This window comes from Cervus canadensis, chromosome 12, assembly GCF_019320065.1.
Source record: "Cervus canadensis isolate Bull #8, Minnesota chromosome 12, ASM1932006v1, whole genome shotgun sequence".
Lineage (NCBI taxonomy): Eukaryota > Metazoa > Chordata > Mammalia > Artiodactyla > Cervidae > Cervus > Cervus canadensis.
Genome location: NC_057397.1, coordinates 48,933,293 through 48,947,192, shown reverse-complemented (window position 1 = coordinate 48,947,192; position 13,900 = coordinate 48,933,293). Strand labels below are relative to the sequence as shown.

Here is a 13,900-nt window from a genome sequence, read left to right as displayed (position 1 = left end):
TGGTTATAACTTTCCTTCCAAGGAGTAAGCGTCTTAATTTCATGGCTGCAATCACCATCTGCTGTGATTTTGGAGCCCAACTTTAGAAATGCCCAAATAATGAATCTTCTATTAGTAGAGCACATTAGTAAACTTTATAATAAAGAATAGCTGTGTGATCTGTGGCAATCCAGAAACATTGAAAGGAAAATCAGGTATGTATAAAAACAGGATATACCTGAATGGTAAAACAAGTAGAAAGATATGAAGTGATAAGTCATTTTTTATGGCATCTTTGAAAAATAAATATACTTATAAACTTCAAAAAACATATCTCTGAAAACATTTATTTATAATTTTAATGTGTTCTGATTTATATGTTAGTTGAGATAAAATTAGAGTATTTAATTGTTTTTCTTATTTCTCATATAAGTGTAGGTTTTATATAATGCATAGGTAGGAAATAGTTCAGAAATCATACTTCAGCTATGAATTTTCTTTACTGCCCTTTCCCTCATGATTTCCTTGCTTTTGTCTTTATGACTATACTTTTGCACCAGAGATGGTTTTCACTTACCTTATTTGCATTCACTGCTGTGATGATCCAGACACATTGTGCATTGCTATCATACTGGAATGGAAAGTTGGGAGACGTAAAGGTTCCACTTGGTCCTTGAAGATTAGAGCCACATGTCTTCACTAAAAGAGAAATCACATTTTAAAAGGTGAGCATGTGCCACATGCAAAATCACAGAATTAAAATATCTTGCAAATAGACTTTAAATTCAAAATTGCACAATAATAACCACATTGAAATATGTATAATGGCATTCTAATGTGACTTATCAAAATGAGAGTGGTTTTTACATCCTGAAGTTCACAAGTCATATTTTAAACATTAATTGAAAAATAGTTATGAATAAAAGTGTGAAGCATGATAAATTGTTCTCTGACTGTAAATAGGTTAATTTAATTAGAGAGAGGTCATATTTATTCAGTATTGTGTTAACAAAATTCTGTAAAGAGGAAGAAGCAAAGCTTTGGATTGATTAAGCAATCTAAATAGTGTTTTCCTTTCTATTTATTAAGTGCACTAGGACTCATAATAACATAATAGCATAAAACTTGTAATTGAGACATCAATATTAAAACTACTTTTTCTGTTCTTAGGACTGTGAATTGGGCCATTCAGACTGCAAAAAAAGTTACACTAAAGTAATTTTAATAAATACCCACAAAACCTGTTTTATAATATTTCTTCTGTTTTCTAACTCTTCTCTCTTCTAGTTAACCAAAGAGTTACTGACCACACTGTATCTGGGGCTTGACTTCCTTCTTGAGTGCCAAAAAAGTTTCTAGGTGGTATTACTTTTGATATGCATTTTTTTGCCTCATTCCATTAAAATCCTGCCTAAGTCATCTTTTTTTTTTCCCCAAATACATCAAATGTAATCCACTGTATTTTTAAATCATGTACAGTTTAACACAGATTTTTCATATGCACATATGACTTTACATATAATCATTTTAAAGTTCATTTAATGGAGGTCCCAAAAATTTTTTTGATGTGTTCATGATCTTCACCTAGTAACTAGTATAGTTAAGATTTCAGCTCAGCCTTATCTTTTTATCATGAAATGTGTGTCTTCCTACTGTGTTAAAAATGTAATTTTTTACTAGGTTTTTTTTTTCCCCTTTAGCTCATATTTTAGCATAAATCTATTTTTGACAACTTTCTGGTGATTCAATGATTATTTTCAGTCTTCTTTTCTTTGTGTATGATTTCTATATTTTAAACAATATAAATGCTATTTTATAAAAAAAATTATATTTTTTCCCTCAACATTAATTACCAATCTTTCCTTTTTTCATTTACTACCTCCCTCCTTTAAGTCTCCCATGCTCACTACTCCATTTTCTTCTCTCCTGTTCAATTTTCATTTTCCAATTTGTGCATTATTAATACTTTGGCTTATTTCAGGCTAGCAAAGTTCTATCAAGGCCTTACAAAATTTTGGATGCCTCACAAAATTTTTTCCCAGATTTATTGAGACATAGTTGACATATAACATTAAGTTTAAGGTGAAAAACATGAAGATTTAATTAACATCTGCATCACCTCACATAATCAGCATTTGTATGCGTGTGTGAATGTTTAGCGAGAATGTTTAAGATCTATTCTCTTAGTAACTTTTGAGCATGTGATACAGCATCAGTAACTACAAATCACCGTATTGTACATTATACTTTCAGAAGTTATTCATCTGATAAACTGGAAATTTTTTTCCCTTTAACCTAGCACCTCCAGATTCACTTTTAAAGAACAGCTATTCTACCATTGAACAATTGCATTCATCTCCCATGCTAGTAGGTAATGCTTAAAATCTTGCATGCTAGGCTTCAGCATTAGACCAACCAAGAACTTCCAGATATCCAAGCTGGGTTTAGAAAATGAGGAACCAGAGATCAAATTGCCAACATTCGCTGGATCACAGAAAAAGCGAGAGAATTCCAGAAAAACATCTACCTCTGTCATTGACTATGCTGAAGACTTTGACTGTGTGGGTCATAACAAACTGTGGAAAGCTCTTAACGAGATGGGAATATCAGACCATCCTACCTGTCTCTGAGAAACCTTAATGTGGGTCAATAAGCAACAGTTAGAACAGTTACAGAACAAATGGTTGGTTCAAGATTGAGAAATCAGTATGACAGGACTTTCTTCTGTCCCCCTGTTTAACCTATATGCTAGTCACATCATGAGAAATACCGGGCTGAATGCATTACAAGTTGGAATTGACTGCAGGGGGAAACAGCAAAACAACCTCAGATATGTCGATGATACCAGTCTAATGGCAGAAAGCAAAGAGGAACTAAAGAGCTTCTTAATGAGGTTTGAAGGAGGAGAGTGAAAGAGCTGGCTTGAAACTAAATCTCAAAAAACTAAGATCATGGCACCCAGCCCCATTACTTCATGGCAAACAGAAGGGGAAAAGGTGAAAGTAGTGACAGATTTCCTCTTCCTGGGATCTAAAATCACTGCGGATGGTGACTGCAGTCATAAAATCAGAAGACTATTGCTTCTTGGCAGGAAAGCTATGACAAACCTAGACAGCATTTTGCAAAGCAGGGACATTACTCTGCTGACCAGGGTCCATATAGTCAAGTCTATGGTTTTTCCAGCGGTCAAGTACAATTATTAGAGCTGGATCATAAAGAAGGCAGAATGCCAAAGGATTGATGCCTTTGAAATGTGGTGCTGGAGAAGACTTCTGAAAGTCCCCTGAACAGCAAGGAGATCAAACCAATCAATCTTAAGGGAAATCAACCCTGACTACTCACTGGAAGGACTGATGCTGAAGCTGAAGCTCCAATATTCTGGTCATCTGATACAAACAGACGACTCATTGGAAAAGTCCCTGATGCTGGGAAAGATTGATGGCAGAAGGAGAGGAAGGTGTCAGAGGATGACATGGCTGGAAAGCATCACCGATGCAATGGACATGAACTTGGGGCAAACTTCAGGAGATGGTGAGGGACAGGGAGGCCTGGCATGCTGCATTCCACGGGGTCACAAAGAGTCAGACGTGACTGGGTGACTGAACAACAACATTCTACCCTCTGGTTCTGTGAGCTTATCATTTTTAGATTCTACATTGAGATCATTATACTGCAACTTCCTTTAAGTCTTCCATGTTCACTAGCCTATGTTTTCCTTCACACCACCCCCCCCCCGCCTTTTTCTTTAAACTATTGGAGCATAGTTGCTTTACAATGTCATGCTGGCATCTGCTGTACAGCGAAGTGAATCAGTTGTCCATATATATACCCCACTTTTTAGACTTCCTTCCCGTTTAGACCACCACAGAGCATTGAGTAGAGTTCCCTGTGCTACACAATAGGTTCTCATTAGTTATCTGCTTTATACATAGTAGGGTACAAATGTCAATCCCAATCTCCCAATTCAAATCCCATACCCAATTCAGACCAATTCATAACCCTCTAAAGTTAAAACAAAATATGGATGCTCACAATCTATGGCAGCACTCAACATTATCTCAGAAGCTCTAGGTAATGCAATAGAGTTGGAAAAATTTTGGAAAGCATTACAAAATTTAAAGAAACAAAAAGTAATGTTTTTTAATCAAATATGCTATCTGCCTCCTTAAGCTCAAGAAAGTTAATAATGTATCTACAATTTATACTATTTTATATTGTAGTCACATAAGCTGCCTTTGAAGAAGAAATGCATGTGAAAATGTAAAGTTCTCTTTTATAACAGTAACAGTTGGCAATTCAAATTGAAAGATCAAATTCACACAAGCAACAAAGTGAACATGCAATTTTTAAAAACATCTTTGGCAAGAAAGGTACAAGTCTTCCATAAGAAGAATCATAAAAAATTGCAGAAGGAAATGAAATAAAATCTGTATAAGTACCAAGACAGGTTTTGTTCTATGTAAGAACCCATATAAGTGGAAAGATAGATTGCATTCTGGATGGAAAGGCTTTTTGTCACAAAAATGTTAACATCCTGATTTTAGGGAGTTAAAATGAATTGATACAAATTAGCTAATTTTTATATATTCTATATATCTATGATTATCTTAATTCAGTGTTTTTGACAGTTATTTTACAATATTCTCTATGTTTTATTCATGTCACCTATGTTTTTAAAAAGGTAGACAAGAGTGGTTAATTTATCATTTTATAATTTTGTTTTGGAAGTGAAACGAGCTTATACATATGGAGACATTGTGAGCTACTGTAAAGAGGATTATGCTGTTTCAAAAAAATTATATAAGTATAGTAGGAGAAACCAAAAAAATTCAACCCTAGCTTCTCTATCAGTATACTGTAGTTCTATTCTTCCCTCAGGTCAAGCACATACAGTTAACTATGCTTGGAAAAACACCTCTGAAAAAGGTTAAATACAATGAAATATGATTTGGTTCAACTGTAACCTTCAGGCATTTAAATTTGTGCTAGATATAATGTTTCAACTACTTGAGCAAGACAAGCAAAATTTTTATTTTCTGGTTGAGTAAGAAAGATTCAATCCACAGGTTAAATATTGTTTTTGCACGCAATATACCAACTGGGTCCTGTCTATAACTGCCCCTGAGTCTACCAAACCCTGAAGTATCTCTTTCAGTCTCTCTTCCAGAATCTTTTTTTATTTTTCTTTTTGTAATATTGAGGGACTTTGTTGATCTTGTTCCAATATATTCTCAGGATTTGAATATCTCATAAAGTTCCTTCCACTCACTTCCTTGCAATTCCTACAGCACACTGAGGATGTTTGCACTTTAAGACTTTAGTACTTGTATTTCTCACTTTGTATAGGTTTCTCCTCAAACAGTTCTTAATAGTCTGTTCTATCTGAATAATCTAAATAAACTTAGATTTTTAACCTTCATATACAATTGTATACAGATATCCATATTTATGAAAAGTATATACACATACAAATGTGTTCAGACACACACATATATACCATTGTTTACTGTCTTTTTTCCTTATTAGAATGATAATTTCATGAGAGCAAGGACTCATTTTGTTCACCATGGTGTCTCCAGAGCCTAGAACAGCATGTGGTACATAGTAGATATTCATTAAATATAAGAATGAATGAATGAACCCATGACTAAAATAATGACAGTAACAACAAATATTTGATTTTGTTTCTGACTGGTATCTCCCCACTACTCCCCACCCCATCTGGCCTTTGGATATAGTGGCAATTTAAGCTATCACCCTTTTGTAGATTTTCTCTTCCACAAATGATTCACTAACAGCTCTGTGAACAAGTAAGTTCTACTGTCTCCTGCTCTGGGCTTCCCTGGTAGCTCAGATGGTAAAGAGTCTGCCTGCAATGCAGGAGACCTGGGTTCAATCCCTGGGTTGGAAAGAGTCCCTGGAGGAGGGCATGGCAACCCACTCCAGTATACCTGCCTGGAGAATCTCCATGGACAGAGAAGCCTGGCAGGCAATAGTCCATGGGGTTGCAAAGAGTTGGACACAACTGAGCAACTAAGCATAGTCTCCTGCTCTAAGGCTGTCCCTTAGGTATGTTGGAAGATTGCTGCTGCTGCTAAGTCGCTTCAGTTGTGTCCAACTCTGTGCGACCCCGTAGACGGCGGCCCACCAGGCTCCCCTGTCCCTGGGATTCTCCAGGCAAGCACTGGAGTGGGTTTCCATTTCCTTCTCCAATGCATGAAAGTGAAAAATGAAAGTGAAGTCGTTCAGTCATGTCTGACTCTTAGGGACCCCGTGGACTGCAGCCTACCAGGCTCCTCCATCCATGGGATTTTCCAGGCAAGAGTACTGGAGTGGGGTGCCATTGCCTTCTCCGTGGAAGACTACTAGCAAGTAGTAATTCTTTATTATGAAGGGTATGATAGCCTGTGTCTTTAACAGAATCATTAGGATGAAGTCCAAGTAGCTTTGTAATATGTGTACCTTCACTATCCCTGCCTCTTCTACTTCGTGTTCATACTTAAGCAAATCCAAACCATCTGAATCCCATTATTTCACTTAGACAGTAAACTTAGACAGTTAAACTGTATCGCCCACACTCTCTGACAGGCATACAATGACTTTACAGTCATATTATGCAGTTATCTCTGTGCTCTTAATGGCTTCTCCCAAGAGGTGCAAAGAGGTTAGTAGAGCCTGGAAGTCATATTGTTGTCCAATCTCAGTGATATAGCCTTATGTCATTAAAATGATTTGATGGCCTATAAAACATGGAAAATTATGTTTTTTTTAGTAAAAACTCAATGTGAATTCAGGTGTATTTGTAATATTTCTCTTTTATTTCACCTGCAGGTTAATATTGTGATCTTACCCTAGCAAAAGTATTTCCACTTATATCTTTCAATATTTACAGTGATCTCTTTGCTCATTATCCAGGGATGTGACACATAGCATTAGATTATTTTTGAGAATAATCTGACATTGGCCATGAAATAAACTATATTTTTTATGCTACACAAGAGGTGGTAGACAAAGCAGGTGATATTAATTCTAACTTTGTAGAGTTTCTATCACTTCTAGAAATTCTAACTTGTAATTTGGAAAACTGGATGTTTTAATAAGGTATGATGCTGAATGCATATAACAATGAATAAGCACAAATAGCCCAAACTTTGTGAGTTTCATCAAGATAGAATGGCTTAGACTATGTGAGATGTACCAACAAAAAACTTACTTTTTTAGGGTTTCTGATGGGGCCCTGTGAGGTATGATGATAAATATTGCTAGGAGAAAAACCTAAAATGACTAAAACTTAAAGTGTTTGGTATTCAATGATGGACAACTTGTGGTATTCAGTGAGAACTGAACATGGAGAGACTTGTGGTTACTTCTCCACATGAAAGGGAACACTCCCTGATCTCACAGAGGTAAACTATGGTAAATGTTATTCATAATTTCCTTCTAATCTGTCAAAATACCACCAGTAGCAACTTAACTCTCTTTTTACTATCTATGCTTTGCAACAAAGCATTGCAATAGAAGCATTGATAGCTTCTATTTTTATCATGAGATTTAATTAAAGCATAAAGTAGGGTTTTTATTATATTGATTTGAATTATTTATTTTCTCTCCAAAAAAACTATCTCCTGGGACTGAGTAAGACCCAGGAGAGGAAAAAGAAAGTGGGGATAGTACCTCACTGAACAATAATTTTATAAATTTAAATTTATTTTGGATTTCACGGTAGTGAAGTAGGCAAATGATATACTATAAATAAGAAGTATTTGATGTTGGGTGCTTGAGAGAATCAGACTTATTATAGCTTTAGAAACTTTAGTAAGAATCTAGCACTTAAATTTTTATATGTCCATGATATAAACTGATATTTAGCTTATATTATAAGCTGATAGCAACTGACACAAAATAAAATAGCATAATATATTGCAATAAATGATAATATAATATATAATGCAATATATTAATGTCACAATGCAAAATTAATATTTTTATTATTTACTAATCAAATACATTCCAGATCTAGAAACACATATGATGGAACAGTTGAGAACTTTTGTCCAGAGAATGTAATCATCAGATTATTCACTGAAAATAAAAGAGAATTTTCAAATTTAATGTATTTCTTCTGATAAATTCTACATACTAATTTTAGATGCTATATTTTTAACTAATTTGTGACAGCTGAATGCTGTATGCTATTTATTCAGAAAATTCACATATTCCAAAAACATTAAATGAGTGCATATTCTGCTTGATACAGTGCCAGAGACTGAAAGTGGCAAGATAAAAATGAGAGCCAAGGTCTCTGCCCTCATAGAGTTTATAGTCTAGAAGAGAAGAGAAATATTAAACTAGGGGATAAAATTGGATTTATAAGATACTATGGGCATAATAGACCAGGAAGGGTTATAGAAGTAGATAACAGATCAGGAAAGATTACTAGGAAGTAACAAAGAACAATAACTGTTTTATTTATATGTTTTGTGCCCCCTCCCATCTAGTAATTTGGCATTATTTCTCCAATGGCTTTTAAAAAACTTATAAAGAACAAACATAAGGTATTCAAAAAGGTACTTGTTTCTATGTAACACTTTTTGATACATTATCTATAAGAGATGGTTGAATGGAAATGCTTCACGGATAATTTAAGGAAAAAAACAATCAACCCATGTTGGCAGATATATATGTTTTAAATATAAAGCAACCTACTGATAAAATTGCCAACATCTGCTGGATCATCGAAAAAGCAAGAGAATTCCAGAAAAACATCTATTTCTGCTTTATTGACTACGCCAAAGCCTTTGACTGTGTGGATCACTATAACCTGTGGAAAATTCTGAAAGAGATAGGAATACCAGACCACCTGACTTGCCTCTTAAGAAACTTGTATGCAGGTCAGGAAGCAACAGTTAGAACTGGACATGGAACAACAGACTGGTTCCAAATCGGGAAAGGAGTATGTCAAGGCTGTATATTGTCACCCTGCTTATTTAACTTATATGCGGAGTACATCATGAGAAACGCTGGGCTGGATGAAGCACAAGCTGGAATCAAGATTGCCGGGAGAAATATCAATAACCTCAGATATGCAGATGACACCACCTTTATGGAAGAAAGTGAAGAAATAAAGAGTCTCTTGATGACAGTGAAAGAGGAGAGTGAAAAAGTTGGCTTAAAGCTCAACATTCAGAAAACTAAGATCATGGCCTCCAGTCCCATCACTTCATGGCAAATAGATGGGCAAACAGTGGAAACAGTGGCTGACCTTATTTTTCTGGGCTCCAAAATCACTGCAGATGGTGACTGCAGCCATGAAATTAAAAGACGCTTACTCCTTGGAAGGAAAGTTATGACCAACCTAGACAGCATATTAAAAAGCAGAGACATTACTTTGTCAACAAAGGTCCGTCTAGTCAAGGCTATGGTTTTTCTAGTGGTCATGTATGAATGACAGAGTTGGACTATAAAGAAAGCTGAGCACAGAAGAATTGATGCTTTTGAACTGAGAGTCCCTTGGACTGCAAGGAGATCCAACTAGTCCATCCCAAAGGAGATCAGTCCTGGGTCTTCATTGGAAGGACTGATGTTGAAGCTGAAACTCAAACACTTTGGCCACCTGATGCGAAGAGCTGACTCATTTGAAAAGATCCTGATGCTGAGAAAGATTGAAGGCAGGAGGAGAAGGGGACGACAGAGGATGAGATGGCTGGATGGCATCACTGACTCAATGGACATGGGTTTGTGTGGATTCCACTCCTGGGGTTGGTGATGGACAGGGAGCCCTGGTGTGCTGTGGTTTATGGGGTTGCAAAGAGTCAGACAAGACTGAGCCACTGAACTGAAATTAACTGATAACAAATGACTTTGAGAAGAAGCAAATGGGTCAAGAAATTCAGAAATTTCTAAGTTGGAAGTTATAGGAAGTACAAAAGATACATGAGTTCAAACAAAATAAATACTTTGAAAGGTATGAAAATTATTTTATAAATTAAAAATTAAAATGAAGGACTTCATAGACTAGGAAATAAAATGTTCTGAAAATGAAAAAATTTGAAGAATTAATTTGTAACTGAGATAAGAAAGATTTGCTATAAAAAATGAACAAAGCTTGGTAGAAATTTATTATCAAAGTTGACAAAGGAAAATAGGACAAATGAGAATACCACTAGAACTAGTGTCTGTTCTCTTGAATTGAAGTGAAGTCGCTCTGTCGTGTCCGACTCTTTGTGACCCCACGGACTGTAGCCTACCAAGGTCCTCTGTCCATGGGATTTTTCAGGCAAGAGTAACTGGAGTGGGTTGCCATTTCCTTCTCCAGGGGATCTTCCCCGACCCAGGGATCAAACCTGGGTCTCCCGCATTGTAGGCAGACGCTTTATCTTCTGAGCTACCAGGGAGGTCCCAACAGACATAAATAGGAATTGTGAAGTTTTCACACAGATAATAAACAGCATTAAATAAGGTACAGATATTTGAGTTAAGTATCAGAATTTTAGTCTCTCTGCATCATATTTGGCATAGTTCTTGAAGGACAATGTTCAACTACACTTTATCTTTCTCTTGCATTCTTTCTTCCTGGGAAGGGAACTCCTAATAGTGTGGAAAGCTTCACATGAAGTTATTTTTATTATGAACTGAAATCCTACATTAGCATTTCCTTTATAACAATCTAAACCCAAAAATGTAGATTTAAGCAATGCCTTGAAATATGGTTATAATACTTTGAATATTTCAGAATCTCATTTTGTTCTTATTTTATTTGTTTAGTAACTATTTAATATAGTATACAATTTCATTACCTGAAAAATATAGAACTATTAAACTAATATCTGTAGTGAACTTCAAAATAAATGAGTATAGAAACAGTTCTCTGAATCAATTAGAATTCTCATATAGTTTACTGTTAGTCATGAAACACACAACTCATACATACACACATGCATCTGAAAGCGAATGATAAAACCTATTTTAAACCAGTGCCTGGAACTGAATAAGTAGTACTTATCCCTGAGTAAGTAGTTCAGTAACATTTAATTGGACATCCTAGTCTCTATGTCTTCATGAGATGCTGATAAAATATCAGAAGTAGAGTAACAATTAGGACTAATCTTCAAACAGATCTGAGTGTCATCTGCATAAGAATGAAAGTCTAATCCATGTCTTCACTGAAAGGAAGCATATAAATATGGAATAATACTGAAATGAACTCAGAGCAGGGAACTGAAAAACAGAGGAGATGCTATGAAAGGGACAGAATTAAAATTAGCAAGAGGCAGACTGCATAGGATCAGACAAATTTCATTAAAACTCAGCAAATGCAATTTCTATTAAAAAGGATAAACAAACACACAAATTTTCAAGACATAAAAGTAAGGTGTTTTATTTTTTTTCTTTCCTAGTTCTTGGACGTTAGTAATTTAATCTAGTCATGAAGGTCATATTTACATATGATACGGCTCCCCTTTGTGCTTTGTTTCCCTGCAACATCCCACTGGTACTAGGATGAGAGCACACATGGGATCAAGTCAGTGATTTTGATATGTGATCTATGTGAATTAATGTTTCATTATGCTTTATGATTAAAATAAAAGAAAATCCAATGTAAACTAGGTTTATCAATAAGAAGGACAGATTAGGTGGTAGGATAGGATGAGATAAATTATCATGTACAATATACATAGAGACCATAGTATTCTTAAGGCTAGCCAGTGGAGGAAGGGGGTGGAAGAGAAATGGGAAGTCAGAAGAAAAGAAAGGAATAAGAAAGAGTATGAGATAAAGAACATTACAGCATACTAACACATATATATGGAATTTAGAAAGGTGATAACGATAACCCTATATGCAAAACAGAAAAAGAGACACAGAAATACAGAACAGACTTTTGAACTTTGTGGGAGAATGTGAGGGTGGGATATTTCAAAAGAACAGCATGTATACTATCTATGGTGAAACAGATCACCAGCCCAGGTGGGATGCATGAGACAAGTGCTCCGGCCTGGTGCACTGGGAAGACCCAGAGGAATCGGGTGGAGAGGGAGGTGGGAGGGGGGATCGGGATTGGGAATACATGTAAATCCATGGCTGATTCATATCAAAACACACTGGAAAAAAAAATAAAATAAAAAAAAAAAAAAGAAAGAGTATGATGTGAGTAGGAAGACAGTGTGCGGTGAAGAAGTCAGAGTTAAAAAAGCACTTAAGCAACTGGTAGGGCAGAGAATTTAACAGGTGAGTATGTAATACTCAATTTCAAGCTGTTTGCCTACTTTTCATGTAGACAGCCCTCCATTTCAAATTATCCAGAAGATTAATTGAGCAAGTTATCACCAAGTTGTCTATCACCTATATATGCAAAACCTGTTCTTATTTGCTTGTTTAGATAAAATTAGGGGCAATGTCTATCTGAATTTATATAGAATGTAAGTAATTCAGAAAATCAGAAACTTTAAGACAGAATTAACCATTTGACAGTAAGTATCCAGTTACTGTCAAGAAATTCACTGAAATCTCAGAGAAGACTTTAGACCTCCTTTATTTTTTTTAATTTTTATTTTACATCAGAGTATCATAGATTAACAATGCTTTATCAGTTTCAAGTATACAGCAAAGTGATTCAGTTATATATTACAAGTATCTACTATTTTTCAAATTCTTTTCCCACTAAAGTTATTATAAAATATTAAGCAGAGTTCCCTGTGTTATACAGTAGGTCCTTGTTGGCTATCTATTGTAAATATAGTACTTTGTGTGTGTCAACCCAAAATTTCCAATATATCCCTCTCCCATCCTTCCCCTGGTAACAATAAATCCATTCCCTAAGTTTTTTAGTCTGTTTCTGTTTCATAAATGAGTTCATTTGTACTTTTTTTTAGAATCAGCATATAAGCAGTAAATGATATTTGCCTTTCCCTGTTTTACTCAGTATGATAATCTCCAGGTCCAACCATGTTGCTGCAAATGGCATTATTTCATTATTTTTAATGGCTGAGTAATATTCTGTTGTGCGTATGGACTACATTTTCTTTATCCTTTCATCTGTTGATGGACATGTAGATTGCTTCCATGTCTTGGCAATTGTAAGCAATGCTGTGATAAACACTGGGGTACATGTATCCTTTTAAACCATACTTTTCTCCAGATATATGCCCAGGATTGGGATTGCTATGCCATATGGAAACTCTATTTTCAGTTTTTTAAGGAACATCCATTCTATTCTCCATAGTGACTGCAATAATTTACATTCCCACCAACAATGTAGGAGAGTTCCCTTTTCTCTACATCTTCTCCAGCATTTACTGTTTGAAGACATTTTGATGATGGCCATTCTGACTGGTGTGAGGTCACATCTCATAGTTTTTATTTGCATTTCTCTCATCATTGGCAACATTGAGCATCTTTTCATGTGCCTCTTGGCCATTTGTATGTCTGGTCAAGAGAACTGTTTAGACCTCCTTTAAAAAAAGAGATTAGACTATCTGCTATACACTAAAAAAGGCAAGAAACTTCAGTTGATGATTTGTAATTTTAAAATGCACCATCCTCTAAGTTACTTCCATAGCTTTTCATATCCTATTTTTATCTGAACTATTATTTTTTAGCTCATCCTACTAAAATTCATATCCTTATTTGTACTAGAGGATTTATACTCTTTTTGTTTGTTTGTTTGTTTTTTAGTTTACCTACAAATAATTATGTTCCTCTATGTCAGCAACTATTTCTTTTATCTCTGAGTGACATGAAGTTGGCTTAGTATATAACACAAATAAATTCTCAGAAAACATTTAAGAAACTTAATTGATGAATAAAATAAATAAAAGCAAAATATACTAAATAAAAGTAAAATATAAGTAAATAAAAGTAAAATATACCTAGGTACAAGAAATAAAAAGGCCAATGTTTATAACTTAAACGTTTCAATTAA

General features: G+C 35.1%; 1 protein-coding gene across 1 annotated transcript in view; it reads right to left on the bottom strand.

Annotated features, from left to right (window-relative positions):
• CSMD3 (CUB and Sushi multiple domains 3) overlaps positions 1-13,900 on the bottom strand; it is a 1,309,925-nt gene that overhangs the window by 650,007 nt on the left and 646,018 nt on the right. Inside the window, exon 11 of the mRNA XM_043483744.1 lies at positions 557-678. Within this exon, the coding sequence (XP_043339679.1) occupies positions 557-678 (122 nt within the window). The remainder of the gene's footprint in view (positions 1-556; positions 679-13,900) is intronic.